Source organism: Terrapene carolina, unplaced genomic scaffold, assembly GCF_002925995.2.
Source record: "Terrapene carolina triunguis isolate 2854851 unplaced genomic scaffold, T_m_triunguis-2.0 Scaffold193, whole genome shotgun sequence".
NCBI lineage: Eukaryota > Metazoa > Chordata > Testudines > Emydidae > Terrapene > Terrapene triunguis.
Window position 1 is genome coordinate 7,413,106 of NW_020664544.1, and position 18,232 is coordinate 7,431,337.

Here is an 18,232-nt window from a genome sequence, read left to right on the forward strand (position 1 = left end):
CCCCCCCCCCCCCCCCCCGCCCGCACTCACCGGCGATCAGCGTGTTCTGCTGGCGGGCCTGCTCCAGCAGCAGCACGTGCTGCAGCAGGGAGGCGTGCCCATGGCTGTTGGTCTCGCCCTCCAGGGCGACCCCCAGCAGGCAGCCGGGGATGGACGAGGTGCTCATGAACTTGCCCGTGAGCGCCCCGCCCTGGCGCAGCGACTGGATGGCCTGGCGCTCCGCCTCCTGCTGGGTGGAGAGCTTCGGGGAAGCCTGCGGGGGGAGGAGAGAGAACAGAGAGTGTCGGGGGGGGGGGGGGGGGGCGGCCCCCCGCCCCCGCCGGGCGGGGGGCCGGGGGGGGGGGGGCCCGTCCCCGCCCCCGGCCCCCCCCCCCCCACAAACACACCTCTGGCTGCCAGGGCAGTGGGCAGCAGGGTCTCCTGTGGACCACAAACCCGCTGGGGTTACCAATGGGGAAGGGGGGTATTAGGACCATGAATGAAGTAACCACCCCCCCGGCCACATCCAGCTCTGTCCCCAGCTCTGCCCCTGTCCCCAGATGGCCGCAAGGCCCCGCCTCAGCGAAGGTGGAGCCAACAAAGATGAGTTACTCAGGGGCTCAGTGCCAGGCCGTGTCCCATGCCCTGCGCACCTTGGCTGGTGGCAGCACGCCCGCCCACGGCTGCCATGGGCCTGCAGGCACGCCCGGCCCTAGATCCATCTGGAACCGTCCGCGTTATCGAGAGTTAAGCCCTTGGGCTGACACCCCCAGCCAGCGCTGAAGGGCACGCTCTGCCGACCGGCGTCACAACCACTAACACCACCAGGGAGGCCCCCGCCACCTCAGAGCCACGCCTGGCGTGCCCACGCTGCCGCCCGCCTGAAATCTGGGCTCTCGACGGTCCACCCCGGGCGTTTTCAGCCTTTCTCCATGTGGCCCCCTCTGGAAATCTTAAACATGGTCTGGGCCCTCAGGCCTCCACGGACCCCAGGTTGAAAACCCCTGTTCTAGACAGACCCTGGCTGGACTCGGCTCAGTTACTCTGGAGTGACCAGCGGCCTCTTGGCTCCGGCCCCAGGAGCTGGCTTTATCTCCGGGCCGGACGAATCCCCCTCCCGCCAAGCCCCTTCCCATCCGAACAGATACTCGGTCCCTCGGCTCACGGGGACGAGATCTCCACTTTGTCTAAGCTGCTCGTGGACGCAAAGGGTGTGGGACGCCCGCAGCGAACTCTGCCAATGCACCTTCCCTCCAGCCTCCGATGCTTCCACATGCCCCTCCGCACACATCGCTCTGCCCATGCGCCTGAACCCTGCCCCGCAGCCCCCCGCCCCGCGGCTCTGCTCTCTCCCGGGAGCCGCCCGAGCATGGGAGAATTGGAGCTGTGGGCTGACCCCCGCTAGAAACGAGACAGCGAGTGCCCCTCTCCTCCCAGCTGTGAGCCCAGGACCCCTTCCGCAGCCTGGACCTGGGCCCACCCTAAAGCCGGGCTGTTGTGTTTTCGGGGAACAGTCCATTTCTTTAGTATTATTCTTTGCTCGGATTTGTTAATTACGGTTTAAAACCAACAGCGCCACCAGCAGCTAAGGAAAGACAAAGGTGACGGACGCCCCCGTCTGTTTGATGGGCTGCAGACAGTAACAACGAGAAGCAGGGGGCTGGCTGGAAGGACAATCACTTCCAAACCAGGTGGGGGGTTTAATCAGGCCATACGAGGCATGGTTAGGGATCTTTGGGCCAGACACAGATCTCCAGCCAGGAGAACCCTGCTGCCAGGAATCGGAGCAGGTCTGGGGTTCACAGAGCCGCCAGAGGAGACCATCGGATCATCTGTACAGCCCGGGCCGGAGAGTTTTACCCGCTTACCCCCGGACTGAGCCCAATGATCTTAGGGCCCTAAATACCACCGAGATGTAGGCTCCAAAGCGCCAGGTTTGCAAAGGCCTTTCCGCGCCGGGTTCTTCAATAGCACCTGTGTGGGATGGCGGGTGTTTGGTGAGGGCAGCGTGATGGGTGGGGCGTGATGGCTGGGTGTGTGTGTGGGTGTGTGTGTGATGGACCTGTGGGTGTGTGTGTGTGTGATGGGCGTGTGTGTGTGATGGACGTGTGTGTGTGTGTGTGTGTGTGTGTGTGTGTGTGTGTGTGATGGGGGCCATCGGGGGGGCGGTGAACAGCCTCCCCGGCACAGCTACATTTGGTTTGACCCGCTGTTGGAGGCAGCACCCCAGCGAGGGGAGCCGGTGGGACCAGGCCAAGGGGGATGGCGCAGGCTCCGGCCGGTACCAGCACCACAGAACTGAAGTCGGCCCCTCAGCCCAGGGCGTGCGCAGGATCAGCCGGGTCAGAACCGGGTCCCCAAAGCAGCTTGGCCTGTCTGGATAAAGTGCCTCCCTCGCTGGGGGATGGAAGCAGCCTGACCCCCCGGTGGGACAGTGGGGTCCCAGCGAGACGCTGGGCTTTGCAGAGCAGCCAGACGCGGCCAGTCGCAAGGGGCTTCTCTGTCTGGAGCCCAGCTCACCCCTGAGGGCACATCCCCAGGCCGGGCGAACAGCCCCACACCTGCCTCTGGCTGCACGGGGCTGGGTCAAGCCCATGTTGTGAGCTCACCCCTAGCAGGTTCCCAGACCCATTCGTGGGCGGCGGTGGGCTGGAAGTCCCCACACTTGGGCCCGCTAGCCCCACAGGCCCCCACTACGGTCCCAGTTCCAGGTTGCACTGAGATGCCAGGGCTTGCAGTTCTGCTCTGGGAGCAGGGCGGGACCTGGCCGTGCACGGCGGTCTGACCGCACAGGCCGGCGGAGGGCCGGGTGGCAGATACAGAGACAATTGTTTCAAAAGCACCCCCAACAACAATGAGAAGAATAAGCAAATTAAAAGATTTCAGGGTCCGTTCAAAAGCATCCGGCGGTCCGGATTTGACCCCCGGTCTGCCTATTAATGACCCCCGCTGCAAGGTCAAGCTTATCTCTAGTGGGGCGGGGGCCCGGACTCCTGGGTTCCTTGCCGGGCTTCCCCACCGTCCTTTACCTCCGTGCGAAGTAGGTGCGAAACGGCTCAGACTGGCGACACGCTGCCCCCGCCCCGTGCCGGCGCACGGGCCGACGCAGCCCTGGTGAGCCCCGAGGACGCACCCCCCCCGGCACGGGCACGGTCTGCCTCGCTCTCCCCAGCGCCAGGCGCTGCCGTCCTGTACGGAGCGCTGCTCCTGGTCCCCCTGCTGCCTCCATCCTCGCTTGGGGCCGGGGAGGGGGCGGGTTGCCGCACGTGCGCGCCCGTACTCACGTTGAGGTGCGAGTTGGTCACGGTGACCGTTGCCTGCAGTCCGAGGGAGATGTTGGGCAGGGACGGGGAGGTATAGAGGCTGAGCTGGCTAGCGGACCCGTCCATGGCCAGGGCTCTGTGCTGGGGGAGCAGCTGCTGCAGAAAGGAAGGAAGGAAGGAGGGAGGGATGGAGGGAAAGAAAGAGACAAGGGTAAGAAGCTACGTAAGCGAGAGAGGAGGACGTGGCAGCAGCTCAGGTGCGGCGGGTCAGCCCCAGCCCGCCAGGAACAGGTCTTGCTAGGACAGCACTAGCCAGCAGGGGGCGCTCTCTTCCACCGCAGGCGTCAAACAAGCAGATCAGCCCAACGCTCGGTCCTGGCAAGGGGCTTGGGGGGTGGAGGGGAAGCAGCGTGTGGCGGGCGACTGATGGTCCCTACGGTCTCGGCTCTGCGGCTGTTAGGGGCCACGGGGGACAGAATCCCGCGGGATGGAGCAGCCGAGGGGCAGAGACGCTGCCCACGCTAATGACTGTTGCTCTGGGCCCCTGCCCCGAGGAGCTTGCTGACCCCCATCGCAGCCCCACAGCCTGGCACCTCTCGAGCTCCTGTCCTTGGATTGGTTGGGATCCACCCCCCAACTCCCACTACTGAATTCAGATACGGTGGGTAACACGTCAGCTCCAGCACCCCAGGGAGAACCGGCCCGGCCCTGGCACCCCAGAAGAACCTCCCCCTACTGCCACCTCTGCTCAGCTCTAGCACCCCAGGAAAGGGTGCCCCCAGCATGCCCTCTTCCCCCCACCCCAGTGAGCACCCTCCCTGCTCAGCGCTGACACTCCAGGACTCAGACTTCGCTCCACGTCCAGTGAGTTTCACGGATTTGTTCAGCCCACGTGTCCCCTCGGCGCTCCCAGCCTCGCCCCCTCTGCTGGGCACAGAAGCCCCTATCCCCACAGCAACCCGCGCCGGGGAGCTGAGCCCCACGGCAGAAGCCGGGGGCAGCAGCTCAGGCTGATCGGGGATAAGAGACGTCTCTGCCGCGGCCACGGCTGACTCCAGCAACTTCACAGTTAAACCCGCCGGATGGGTCCCCTGGGCGGGCACACGGCCAGCCCTGCCCCGTCTCTGTCTGGGCCTTTGCTCGCCTCTTACTCCCATTGTCCCTCGGGTTTATACTGGGCCTGGCCGCGTTAACGGAGATCCTGGGTGTGCTTCCAGCTGCTCCACCTGAGCGGGGGAGAGGGAGCGTCCCCGTCTCTCCCAGCAAAGCGCCTGGATCACGACCAGCTACGCCAAGCGACAGCCCAGGGACCACCGTCAGAGCAGTGCCCTCCTGTGTTCGTTTGGGGAGGGAGGGAAAGAGAGATGCAGGGACCTGAACAAACCTATGGCACAAGTGGGTTGTATTTGGGTTCGGACCTGGATGTTTGCAGAGGATCTGGCAGGCTGTGGGACCAGGACAGGGAACCCCATGACGATGAGCAGCAGGGTCTGGCTGACAGGCTGATGATGGGAGCCTAGAACCCGCGTCCCCCCGAGATCCGGCCCTGAGCATCACCAAAGGGCCCGTGGACACAAAAAAACGCTAGTTGTGCTTCGAGGCCAGCGCAGGGCTGCGTGCTAGCGAGGAACTCCGTGGCCGCAAACCAGAGCGCGCCCAACCCCTCCCCATGTCCTGTGAGTGGAACGCCCCCGTCCCCCGCCCAGCACACACATGGGGGGGGCCCGGCTCGGCCGCCCCAGGATGGCCCCTTTAACTATTTAAATCAGGGCCTTCCATCTATATGCGGCGACTGCACCGGGGACCTGCCCACCGAAAATGCCTCGGAGCAGGAAGGGTAACTGACCAGCTTCCAGCTGAAGGAAATGGAACAAGTAAACAAAGGGCAGCAACCGGGGAATGAGATTTAAACGACCTCCCGACTTTACCGAGCTCATGTCACTCGGGTCCCGAGGAAGGTATCTCGGGGGGTAGTTTGGTCATTGGCTGTTTTGTTTTGTTTTATTTTTTAGGCAACCTATGTTTTGTTTTCTCCAGTGGCAGCATCCCAACTGCAGAGGAAGAAAAAGCCCCAGACACTCTCCCAGCCCCAGCTAAAAATAACCTCAAAATCCCCAAATCTCTTTCCCCCCAGCCCCGTGGGAGTCACCCGAGCAAGAGAATCGGCGCCGTTTCCACTAGAAATTCCATCGTCCCACTAGCATCCACCCAGACACACGCCTCGCACGCGCGTGTGCTTCGCTCGTGGAACGCGCCAGCGACGCGAAGCCCCCAGCGACCCCCACCACACAATATTAGCCCTTTCCTCCTGGAACACTGCAGCCCTCCTGTAGCCAAAGGAAAGGTTTAGAGACAAGACAGAAGAGAGGAAAACGTCGTTGACGTTGCAATAGCCACAAGATTTGCCTGGAGATTGCGGATAAAAAGGAAAGGGCCCAGCACGTGTCAGAGCAGCGTTGATGGAGACGGGGCAGTTCCACTAAGGAGATGAGTTTTCAGCTCTTTGGTCAGGGCTCGTGCTGAAGAAAGCAAGCGTGGGCTGGGGTGGGGGAGGCCCAGCGCCCCCACCCCCCGGGGGGGCTCCCTTACCTCGGTGTGGATGTTGGGGGCGGAGCCTGTGAAGCCATTCTCGGCGATGGCGCTGTTGGAGCTGTTCGGGGAGCTGGGACCGGACCCCGGGGCGCTGTTACACACGGAGGAGACTGCAAGAGAAAGGGAGAATTGCACACACGGCCCAGACGCCCGTTCCCCGCAATGCTCCCGATGGCCAGGCCGATCCAGGCGTCGTTCCCGTGGGCCAGGAGCTAAACCCTGCAACGTTCACTGCCCTTCCCAAGCGGGCTCGCCCTGCCCTGGGCATCCAGCATGGACCCGAACCAGCCCTGAGGGCCAGGCTGGCAAAGGCATCGATCTGCACCAGCAAATTTGGCACAGACGTCTGCACAACTGACCCGCCGAGGGTCTGGGAGGAAGGGACGCTGCCTTTCCCCAGCGTCAGAGCACTCCTGCCACAGTGGGAGAGGGGTGCAAGAGTGTCGTCTAGTGGTTAGACAGGAGACGCCGCAGGAGTTCTAGTCCCTGCTTGGGAAGCATTCAAGTCACTGCCCGTCTCCATGCCTCAGTTTCCCCGACCGTTGCTTCTCCTCGCAGGGGTAGGGCTGCAGGGGCTACATTCTGCAGTGTTCGTCAAGCACTTTGCAAGCCCTGAGTGGAAGGAGTTGGAAAGGATGAAATGTAATTACTATCAGCTGACCCCAATTCTTGGGCCCAAAGGATGGGCACAGAGCTGGGCTCAGGGCGTGCGAAATCCCTGACCCAGGACTCATTACAGCGAAGGCGGCTTGACAAGTGTTTGCTAGTATTCTCGCTCTGCCCGGCTCCCTGCGTGGGCAGGGATCGGGGGGCTGGCCACACAAGCGGTTGAGACCGTGAGCTCTGTGGTCCCGCACAGCTGGAACGAGATCACCTTCCCTACACGAAAACAACCGCGGGCTTCACGTCCCCGTTCCCAGCCTGCTCTGCACCAGCCCCGCCACCGTCACTAGATGGGCGGAAGCGGTTCGCCCAGCACCACCTACATGCCAGGGTCAGCAGACAGGGGGCAGATCCTCCATTGGCTTCAACGGGATGCTGATTTACATCCGCTGGGATCTGGCCCGTGGCCATCAACGGACTTGCCCCGGCTGCGGATCTGGCCCATTGACACTCTGCGGATGGACCCCACCCTGTATCTCCGGCAGACAAGTACCTGCCGCTGCCCTTGACGGCTGCCACCGCTCGCGGCTCCAGAACACGTTGGCCGTTATGTAACAGCGGCTCGGAGGCGGCTGCTGTATCTGCCCCCGCCCCCTCCCCTGCAAAACATTTCCTTAGAGAGCAACAACAGATGCTCCTGGATTATCCCCCCCACACACACACAAAATGGCCCCGCACCAATTACAGGGCCTCTGGATTCATTTCTTAATTCGATATGAACACTTGGTTGCATAGCAGCGAGCGGGCTGCAGCCCCGTCAGAGGAGCTGGGGCGACTGGCTCATCCCTCGTGGAGCTGGGATCCCGTCGCCGGGGGCAGGCCGGCCTGGGTTTCAGAGGAGATGGACGGGCAGGTGTCAATCAGGGCAGCGCTGCCTGCGTCTGTGCAGACTCCAGGGGGCCGGGCACAATATTCAATCCAGCCAGGAAATCAAATGCAAGAGGGGAAGCAGCAGCCGAGCCCACAAACCCCAGCCCTTCTGCAGAGACCATCCCTAAAAATCTCCATCACAGAATCCACGCCCCCCGCCCGCCCACCGTTCACCCCAGCCCAGGCGAACGGGCTTTGCAGCATGCCATGACAGTCCCCAGATTTAGGCTATTTCCAACCAGGGACGGGAATTTCAACCTCCAGGGGATGCCCTGTCAGCCTCTCCCTCTCTCATAAGCCTCGGGGGGGTCAGTTCGCCCAGCACGGCTGGTGGCAGGCGGCCTCGGACAGACAGATTCCACGCCACGCGGGGGACAGATTTTCACAAGAGCTCCGGGCCACATTTGTAAGTCAGCAGCAGCCGCACGCAGGGCCAGAGCTCAGTTCTCGCTCGGGCGCTGATGTCAGAACCAGGGCCCAGCACCCAGCAGTTCCCATTGTCACTCAACCGGCATCTGACGTGCTTTGGAAAATCCAAGCTCAACGCCAACATCAGGACACCAAGGCAGCCCATCAGGGCCCCAGAGCCTTGCTACCATCAAGACTCTCCACTTCACAAGCGGGGTTTCCATCTTCGCTCTCCAAATGGAAATTCACTGCCATGCTCTGGTCTGTAGGGGAAACAGGCAGGAGGGGGCTGGATCGGTCGCCGGCTCTGGGCCAGACATTTACCCTGCAAGTTGCAAACCCGAGTAGCAAACGACAGACGCCCACGCACGGTCAAAGGGATCGACGCAGCCTATAATCCGTCCTCAGATCTACCAGTGTCACCCAGGAAAGTTTCTTTGCTCTAAACTAAGACCTGGTCTACTCTTAAAATGTAGAGCGACCCAACGCCGTCGCTCGGGGGTGTGAAAAAATTCACCCCCCTGAATGCCGTAGTTAAGCCGACCTAGCTGCCGCGGCTCGGGGAGGTGGATTTCACCTCCATCGATGAAAACCCCCTTCCGTCGATGTAGGAAGCGTCTGCGCTACAGCGCCGTCAGCCACTGCAGGCAGTGGTAGTGACTGTAGCGAAGCTGTAACCTACAGTTGTACAGGTACAACCCCCGTGGGGACAATCTTATTCCAGCATAAGAGGATCATGTAGGGAACCACGCTGAGAAAAACCACTCAGGGCTGAGAAGGTCCATAGAGGGAGGATACTGGTATAACTAGACCTGTACGATATCGGTATAACTGGGAAAACGTACCCACGTAGACCAGCCTTTAGTTTCCTGCAGGCCTGCTCTACTCTGGAAAGTTTCACTAGCGTTCACAACCGACAGAGCCTTGCCAGCACCAGCCCTAGTGTGGACACGGGCCAGAACATCCTGCCACAGAGTCCCGCGACTGGTTTAAGCAACTCCGGCAAAAGAACTCTCTTGCTGTGTCTCCGCTCGGGAAGTTTGCTCTACCGGTCTCTCCCTTAAGGGAGCATCAGCTACCTTGCCCGCATCCATGCCCCAGGAGCTAACGGGACGCTGCCAAGGCAGAGCCGACTGCGCACACAACACCCACCACCGCGCATGCCAACCAGAGGTTTCTCTATTTAGCCTCTCCGGGGCTCCAGGCAGAGACCAGCAACTCTAACGGAAACCCCCCCCCCCCCCATCCCGAAGCTCAACAAGGCGAAATGACACCGGATAGCCCCCCCTTCCCAAGCAAAAGGAGCATGCACACAACTGCGGCTTAGCGGCTGTTTGCACGCACGCTCACGGGATTTGCGCGTGCATTCCCGATGACTGCGTGTTCAAATCAGGCGCGTGGTTGTGCACACAAGCAGTCGGCGATCTCGCTGGACGCAGGGCAGCGGGATGATATTCAGAGACCCACAGCAGGCCGTGATTCCCCCGCTAGGAGCCGCGCTCCACCCACCTGATGTTTGTGGGTAAAGCAATGAAAGGACACAGTCTATGTACTTCTCTCTGCTTAGGATCTTCCCTGTCCTGTCTGAGCCCCACCCAGAAATTCAAGGTCACCATGCGGGTCTCATCAAAGGCGATCTCTCCCTGCCCAACCATTCCTTTCTGCACGTCACGTTCTCACCCCTTTGGGGTTCAGGTTTCTTGCAAAGTACCAATGGACTGGAGCCCCGGCTGCGAGCACCCCCGGCCCCCAAAGACTTGTTCCGTACGCTGGCTGTTTGCCATGCGTCCACAGAACAGTTCGGCTGGAGAACACGCTGCACACCAATTAGTAATACTTCTACGCTGCAGCAGTTTTCAGCCACTGACCCCCGAGTGTTTTACAAAGAGAGGCGGCAGCAGCATCATCCCCCCCACACATGGGGAAACTGGGGTATGGAGAAGGGAAGTGACTCACGGCTAGAGTAAATCAGTGGCACGGCTGGGGTTAGAACCCAAGAGTCTGGACTCCCAGCCAGATGCTCAAGCCACTGCTCAATGCCGTCCCCTCTCCAGACCACACCAGACACAACTTCCGTTTAATCAGAATCAAAGCCCCGTGCTGAACGATCAAGGGGATCCCGCGTGCCGACGGGCAGCCCCCGCGAGTCTGTCCCACAGGCCTCGCTCACCCGTGATCTCGATGGCTCGCTTTTTGAACGTGCTGATGACGGTCCCGTCTTTCCTCCGCAGCAGGGGGCTGCTCCTGCGCTCGGCCACCTTCTGTTTTAACCGCGAGCGCACTTTTAAGTTGGGTTCCGAGGCTGGAAGGGGAAAGGAAAAGCACCATGAACGGGGCTCACCCTGACTCGCTGCCCCAGGCCCGCCTCCCACTGCCTCCCAGCCCCCCACTGGCAGCTCCGGGCCACTGCCCTGCCCCTGTGGCTACAGCAGCCTGCTGCCGGCTCTCAGCTACAGGGGCTGTGGCTGAGATGACAGCAGCTCGCCCTCCCCCCGCCATCCCACATTCCTGCCAGAGCCTGGAATATCCTTCCTCCCCCTCCGCCCGTCACGCTGACCCTTTCCCCAGCAGGACCCCGGGGTGTCCATTGCACCCCCCAGTCCTCAGAGGCCTTCTCCACCCACAACAGCAGGCCAGCCCCTTCTAGACACCAGCTGTTTGGACTGGACTAGGGCACGCAAGCGACTTTGCCTCTGGGCGGGCGGGTCAAATCCAGCCTGGGGCGGTAGTGAGCACCAATCGCTGCCCTCTGATGGCTGTTTGGTGGGTCTCTGGGGCAGGGGTCTGGTCCGTAAAGCACTTAGCGTCCTACCCTAAGGGCTTTGCAAAGAGCTCAGGGCCAGGTTTGCCAGGGCCAGATTTCCAGACAAGCTCAGCTCCCAAGGTGCACCCCGCGTGCTGGACTCTGATGAAAATTTGGCCTCCGATTCTGGTGCCTAAATGAGAACTGGGCTCTCGTGAATACTAGGTCCTATATTGATAATTACAGCCCTCCGCAGGCTAGGGTGAAGCTGTGCTAGCTACAAGCACAGACCCTCCCCACCTCCCTCCAGAGGGCATCAGTCTCCATGGCTTGTTCAGACCTTGACCTCTCTTCTGACAAGGGGGCCAATTATGATGGTCATTTTTGTGACACCGGCCCAGCGGGAACTGTCCTGAGATCCGCCCAGCTCATTTCACTCAGGCTCCCAAACAGCCAGCAGGTGGCAACGCGCTGCAGTCAGCTACCGCCCTGGGTTGGATTCGAACCCGTGGCCCGGAGGCAAAGCCGCTCCCGATCCAGCCAGCCAGCCCCACCGAGGCGGAGTGTAAGTTTCCCTTCCCCTCCAGCGGCACTGACCAGTTTTCCGGAGCGGAAAGTCGTCTCTGCTGTCGTATGTGCCGAGTAGGGGTAGTTTGTAGGAGGGCGGCGTTCCCGGGCTGCCTGTCTGGGGAGGGGAACTCTGGTCCAACGACGTATGATGGGCTCCCCTGCGGAGACAGGCCGAGAAGCAAAGCTGTTAGAGACCCACCCCGTTGGCTGGTACCTGTGCACCCAACCGGCCAGAGAGAGACAGGCAGCCCCGCGCCCCAGCCCGAGTGCAAACCCTCTCTGATCCAGCCTCTGTCCGTCCTACCCATGCAGGGAGACGGGTCTATTTGAGCCTACCCATGACCCCGCTCTCTCTGCCGAGCCGGGAATGCCCTCCAGGTGACACACAGCGGAACTCAGGCCCCATCAATCCTTGCGGGGGACCTAAGTGACAACCCGACCCCCTCCCCGGGGCGGAGAAAAAATATATATATATATACGGAGATAGACCTATCTCATAGAGCTGGAAGGGACCCTGAAAGGTCATTGAGTCCAGCCCCCTGCCTTCACTAGCAGGACCAAGTACTGATTTTGCCCCAGATCCCTAAGTGGCCCCCTCAAGGATTGAACTCACAACCCTGGGTTTAGCAGGCCAATGCTCAAACCACTGAGCTATCCCTCCCCCCTGCCTGGATGGGACTGAGGCGTGTCTCCCCTGGGCTCTATATCCTTAGGCCGAGCGGGGGGGCCCCAGCGTCTAGACAGATAGCGCTTGCTCCAGCCAAGGGTGAGACAGGGACACAATTCAAACCCAGCCCGGTCCCGGCTCCGCTCCAAGACCCAACCACGTTCTAACCAGGGCAGTGGGACAATTGGGCTGTGACGGGGTGGCAGAGCTCGGGAGAGGATCAGGAGAAGTGTGTGTGTGGGTGGGGGGGTTAACAATCTCTGTGGGATCCCGGAGGTCCCTGGGCAATCCCGGGCCAGGGTGCGAGGACCCTGGTGAAAACACAAAATGTTACTGGTAAGCAGGAAGGAAGTGCGGGGGAGGGGGAAGGCCAATCAGGGATCTGTTTTTAGCTGGCTAAGTGGATTTATCCCCTAAGCATCCCTGGACTCAGGAAGTGGAGTAGGTCACTGCGATGCAATTAGCCGCCGCGCGTGCCAGCCCCTTTTTAAAGCCAGAGGCGAAGAGAGACGTCACAGCCACCTCCCAGCCTCGGCGCCGGGCAGGGGTCCCTCCGCGGGACCCAGAACGGGGCCGTTTTGGTTTGACTGGATTCATGTTAACCGCTCACGTCCCTGAGTGATGCCCTGGTCTCCTGGGGACGCCTGGCGCATCCACGCACCACCCAGAGACTCCCTATTGGAATGTTACGCTGAACACGCCCCATTACCCACCCCAGGGCTCCGACAAAGATACGCCGCCGGAAACAAGGGCGGGGGGAGCGTGTGGCTTAGCAACTAGAGGGCCTGCGAACCCGGGCTTGCGTGGCCCACCAGACCACAGCACAGGAGAGAACCCCAGAGTCCTGACGCCCAGCTCTAACCACTACACCACACTGCCGCCCAGGGCAGAGCAGAGAACCCAGGATTCCGGGATCTCAGTCTTTTAAGAGAGGCCTCAGCCAGGTCACCCGGCCCTCCCCTGCTCCGCCGAGCCCGCCGGCCAACCTACCAGCATTTGGGGTGCTGTGGGAGGGAATGGTTGAAGCCGCCTGCAGTCAGCTCTTTTGACTTGCTGAGTAGGAACTCCTGGAGTTTTAGCTTCACTTCCGTGCTGGCGATCGCACCTGCAGACAGATGGGACATGGTCCATGGGAGAGGCACACGCCAACCACGCGACCGAGAGCATGGCTGGGGAGAAGGATCCCCCGAGCCCTATGGGCTAATGTGTCCCGGGCCGGGTGACCTCTGGACTTGGGCGCTGAGCGGGGCGGCACCAATGCCACCAACCGACCCCCACCAAGGCTGGCAGAGAAGGGGTTTGGGTCTTTTATTTAGACGTGGGTCAGGACCGAAAGCTCAGACCAGACCCGACATGAGTCTCACGGGCTTGGGCCTCCCCCGTGGCCCCTGGCGCAGTTCTGGTTCCGGGTCACATGCAAAGTGGGCCCCTGCCGTGGGCCATATGCCCCCTGCAAAGTTCTATCCTACAGCCCCCTGGAGACAACTTCCCCCAGCATGCAATGCTCGCTCTTGAGCCACACTCCCAGCATGCAACGCTCCGCCTCGCTCCGCCAGGATCCAGACGGAGCATTGCTGGGATCTGCGCTCTCCCCGGGCCGAGCCCAGCCAGACCAACTATACAGCCCATGAGGCTTTCAGTCCCCTAGGCCCCCGGGCCAGGCTTTGCCCCAGCTGGGCCCAGGCTCCGCAGGGCAGGGGCCGAACGCCTGCCCCCGCCCCCCCCCCGGCGGGCTCTTACTTTCTTTGCTCTTCTCCTTGTTCCGGAGGATGAGGAGCTGCTGCTCCAGCCGCTGCTTCTCCAGCTCCTCCTGCCGCAGCTGCTCCTGCTTGCGCTGCTGCTCCAGCTCTTGCTGCCGCTTTGCTGCCAGCATCTCCTGCTGCTGCTGCCAGGCAGAGGGGGACCGGGTTAGCGGGCAGCGGGGGGATGACACCAGGTAAGAGCGGGGCGGGGGGGGGGGGAGAGACTAGGTGGGGGCAAACCAAGTGAGAGCCGGAGAGGGGACTAAGGAGGGGAGGGGACACCAGGTGTGAATGGGGGGGGGGACACAGGTGAGCGGGGGAGGGAGGGTGAACCCAGGTGGCAGAGGAGACCCTCGTTTGGGGGACCCTGGTTAGCATGGAGGGGCCCCCTGAAAAGCACCCGCCCCCTGCCTGCGGGGCCCGGTCGCAGCCCAGGCTGCCGGAGCGCGACTCCCCAGCTCCGGCCCTTGGCGCGGGGCTGGCACGGAGGGGAGACCCGGCTGGCTTCCCAGAAGGCCCTCTGGTGGCTGGTGCAGTGGGGCTTGTTTCAGCTCAGAGGCCCCCTCCCGCAGGCCGGGGGGCACCTGAGGTGGGGCAAGGAGGCATCAAGCCACTTGCCTGGGGTCAGGCAGCGAGCAAGCGGCTAAGCCGGGATTAAACCCAGGACCTGGCCGGCTCTCGCACGGGCTCCTTGAGGAGAGGGAGCTGCTCAGAGCAGCCCGGCTAGGAGCTGGCAAAGAGGCCCCCACTGGGGCAGCGTGCATGGAAGCCCCCGCACATCCTTCGAGAGCCAGGCCTGCACCACCAGCATCGGGGGGGAGGGGGGAGCTTCAAAGGGGCAATGAGATGGAATAGGGGACGGCTGGGAGACATCGGAGCCCTAGGCAATGCAGGGAGCCAGCAAGGGATGCTGGGAAAATTTGCACCTGCATCCCTTGCCTTCCGTGGCTATAACAGGCCGGGGGGGCGGAGGGGCTTTGGGTTCTCAGCCTCCGGTCTGAAACCGGGACACTCCTCTCCTACCCACCAGTGCAGCTGTGTTGGCTTCAGTGGGTGAACGAGCAGAGAATCAGGCCCTCTGCACCTAAAGTCCACAGGCCGGCCCCGACGGCTCAGCCTGCTGCAGTACGTTCCACCCCAGGCAGCGTGCGGGCCCTCTGAACGAGACCTCGGCAAAGCCAGCTCCTGTGGGCTCTGCCGGGGAGCAGCAGGGGGTTGCCCTTGTCTCAAATTCTCTTGCCCCTTCCCCGGGCATTGCCACGCTATGTGCAGGTGAGATACCACCCCAGAGGTGGCCACATCTCAAGGGAGTGATCCGGGATCCTTCAGGATGAAAGGGGCTATAGAAGCTTGCAGTACTCCACAGGGGAGAGCTCCCTCCTTTACGCAGGGTGGGAGGGGAAAGAAGGACAATTGTGCATTACTGTGGTTTTTGCGCTGTGTTTGTACAGCGCCTAGCACACTGGGGTCCTGGGCCATGACTAGGCCTTCTAGGTGCCATGGTGATACGAATAAAATAATAATAATAATAATTAGTTGCTGATTTATTTAGTGCCTCTGGATGCCTCCAAAGGTCTCCCACAGGAATGCAACCTCTGCCCACTACTGCAATGCAGCCACTTCTGGGGTGGAACGGGGCCGCCACTCTGTGCTAGCAGCTCAACAGCAGGTTCGGGTGGGAAATGAGGAGGAACACGGCCCGCAGCTAAAGCAAGAGAGGAATCTTGGGCTGGTGAAGTGTAGTCAACCCCCCTTCCCCCAATCAGAATGCGGCAGGACGCCAGGGTCCTCATGAAAAGGGCCAGGGGATTTCAATGATCAGAGCCCCTTTGGCTCTGGGGCTCAGCTGAAAGCCAGAGCCCCCTCGTGCCATGGTAGCAGCAGCCTGGCCAACCCCAGGCCTTCAAAGCTCACCCAGTATTTTCACCCCCCACCCCTCCGAATGATGAGATTTAATAAAAATAGTAGGGGGGGCGGTTCTTTTTTTATTCCCTTTCCACTTTTGGAGCCTTTCAGAGTTGTGTCTCCCGGCCTCTCTCCGCAACCCGGGGTGGGGCAAGAACCGTTTGTATTTTTAAATGAAAGCCACGATTCTCAGTCCTCACCTGACTCCAGGAGCTGGGGCTTTCAGAAGAGCACCCAATAGCATGAGACACTCCACCCCGCCCCAAATTCAGGATAGGCTGGGCAGGAGCTGGCACCCCTCTACCATGCCAGCCCCAGCTCTGGAGGAAGAGCAGCCCCTCCCCTGCCGCGTCACTAACATCTCCCACTAGGCATCGTTCGAGCAGCTGACCCCAGGTGCAGGGTTGGTTCTACTGACTCCTGCAGCATCTCGCCGTGCAGGTCTCCCCTCCAGGTACCAGCCAGGCTCAAGCCTGCTTAGCTAGGCCAGGGTCTCAGCCTGAGGGGCTCTAGGGAAAGCCCTGCTCGCAGGGGGAGCTGGGCAGGGCTCCGCGATGCCCTCCAGGGAGCGTGGCGGTGGCAGCCCCCACGGGGCATCTCACCTTGAGGTGCTTCTGCAGCTGGACCTCGTGCTGCCGCGTCAAGTGCTCGTGCTGCTTCTGGAACTCGGCGAAGAGCAGCTGCTTCTGCAACTGCTGCTGCTGCTTCAGGACCAGCAGCTCCTGCTGCAGCTGCTGCTCCCGCACCGCCGGGTCCACGCTGGGCCCGCTGCCCCGGGCGTCGGTCCGGAGGTCCACCGGGCTGCTGCCGCCGCTGCCGCCGCCGCAGGAGTTCTGCATGGCCGCGGGCAGCACCGGCTTCACGTCTACCGCTGGGGAGCAAACAGAGACAGGCCTTGGCAGTCAGCCCCCGCCAGGGACCAGCCAGCGGGGAGGGCAGAGGTCGAGGGCGGGAGGACTCCCCCTCTCAGCTAAAAGCAACGGAGAGTTCCCCTTCCGCTCTCCTGCTGGCTCTCTGGACACGGGGGCAGGGAGCAGCTGGGGGCCCAGCGTCCTGGGAACGGTCCGGGTGCCCCGGTGGGCCTGGCGTCCCGGGAACGGTCCGGGTGCCCCGGTGGGCCTGGCGTCCCGGGAACGGCCCGGGTGCCCCGGTGGGCCTGGCATCCCGGGAACGGCCCAGGTACCCCGGTGTCCCGGGAACGGCCGGGGTGCCCCATTGGGCCCAGCGTCCCGGGAACGGCCACGGTGCCCTGGCGTCCCGGGAACGTCCAGGGTGCCCCATTGGGCCCAGCGTCCCGGGAACGGCTAGGGTGCCCCGGCGTCCCGGGAACGGCCGGGGTGCCCCATTGGGCCCAGCGTCCCGCGAACGGCCGGGGTGCCCCGGTGGGCCCAGCGTCCCAGGGTGCTTTAGAGAACGGGGCCAAGTCAGGTCATGGAATCTCCTGCATTTCCCATTCCCACCCTCCCTCTGTCTGCCCATGGCCCGGCACTGCCCCCTAGTTAATGGAGCCCCAGAGCCTCCAGCCAGCCAGCCCGTCTCGGAGTGTCATGCTGGCTAACCTGGGGGCTGGGCTGGATCAGGGTTAAACAAGCAGTAGATTGAACTGGCTGTGTCCAGCGTTACCCCCGTTGGCCCCCTCACTCCTGGCAGAGACCCTGCAAGGGGGCCATGGCTGCACACCCAGCAGAATGAGGTGAGCTCTCACTCCCTGGACACGATGCGCGGGCATTGGGGGGGCGCCTTCTCCCCTCTCGGCCAGCCCTTCACTCCCCCTGCGCGGGCCAACGTGCGCTGTGGGATCTGAGGGAGACCCTTGCTAGCGGGAAGCGGCCAGCGCTCCAGACCTGATCCTCACAGAGTCACTTCTACTGGGACCCGGACTGGCTGTGCAGAGCCGCTTCCTGGATGCAAGAGGCAAGGCAGAGATCTGAGTCTGGGAGGCAGCTCCCAGCGCGGGCGGCCTAGCCAGAGCCCAGGGTAGGAGACGAGGGATATTCCCCATCCTCCTACGACCCTTGGGGCTCGGCAGATCCAGAGTCCAGCTCCCCCAGCCTCACTGCCCAGCAGGACGGTCCTGTCATCGCCCAGGGCACCGTAACCCACCGTGCAGCCCCTTGCGCGCCGTAGGCCCTGCGGGCATGGCTGCGCCGGGGCTTTGGCAAGCTGTGAATGAGTCGAGAGCCGCGGTGACTCAGTCGCTCACTCCTCTGATTGTCTCCCCGGCTGTCGTAAAACCATGTGCGCTGTCATTAACCCGCACAGGCCCAGGGTGTGTGTGTTCTTGTGTGTGTGTGTTCGTGTGTGTGCGTTCATGTGTGTGTTTGTGTGTGCATTCGTGTGTGTGTGTGTGTTCGTGTGCGTGTGTGTGCATTCATGTGTGTGTTTGTGTGTGCATTCGTGTGTGTGTGTGTTCGGGTGTGTGTGTGTTCGTTCGCGGGGCACATGGCAGCGCCGGCTACTCCCACCTCTCCTGCAGCGAGGGGTTTCTCCAGGAAATTATCCCCTTTCTGTGGGTTTATTGTAACGACACCGGGGGGGGGGAGGATGGGGATGGACCAACACATAGGGCTAAATATAGACAGAGCCAAACAGCAGCTGTTGTGAGCGGGGCGGGGAGGCTGGCACATGAGCGCTGGCAGGAGGGGGAAGAAGCTACAGAAGGAAAGAGAGAGAAAATCGCTGACCGCTGGCCCTTCCCCGCGAGGATCTCAAAGCACCTTCTGAACATTAATGAGTTAAGTTTCACCCCCCCACACACTGCCCCCCACTATGAGGTACTGTGTTATTTATGGGCACGGTCATAGCACCTAGGCGCCCCAATCACAAACCA

General features: G+C 62.1%; 1 protein-coding gene across 4 annotated transcripts in view; it reads right to left on the minus strand.

Moving 5' to 3' along the window:
• The window catches only part of HDAC5 (histone deacetylase 5), a 103,358-nt gene that overhangs the window by 24,083 nt on the left and 61,043 nt on the right, over positions 1-18,232 (minus strand). For 3 of the 4 annotated variants that reach the window (XM_026654850.2, XM_026654849.2, XM_026654846.2), the window contains 8 exons: positions 16,005-16,273; positions 13,496-13,640; positions 12,746-12,860; positions 11,116-11,246; positions 9,946-10,077; positions 5,832-5,944; positions 3,264-3,398; positions 31-253 (listed from right to left, as the gene is read on the minus strand). In XM_026654850.2, coding sequence (XP_026510635.1) covers positions 31-253; positions 3,264-3,398; positions 5,832-5,944; positions 9,946-10,077; positions 11,116-11,246; positions 12,746-12,860; positions 13,496-13,640; positions 16,005-16,273 — 1,263 coding nt within the window. The remainder of the gene's footprint in view (positions 1-30; positions 254-3,263; positions 3,399-5,831; positions 5,945-9,945; positions 10,078-11,115; positions 11,247-12,745; positions 12,861-13,495; positions 13,641-16,004; positions 16,274-18,232) is intronic. The other variant, XM_026654847.2, reaches the window with a different exon arrangement.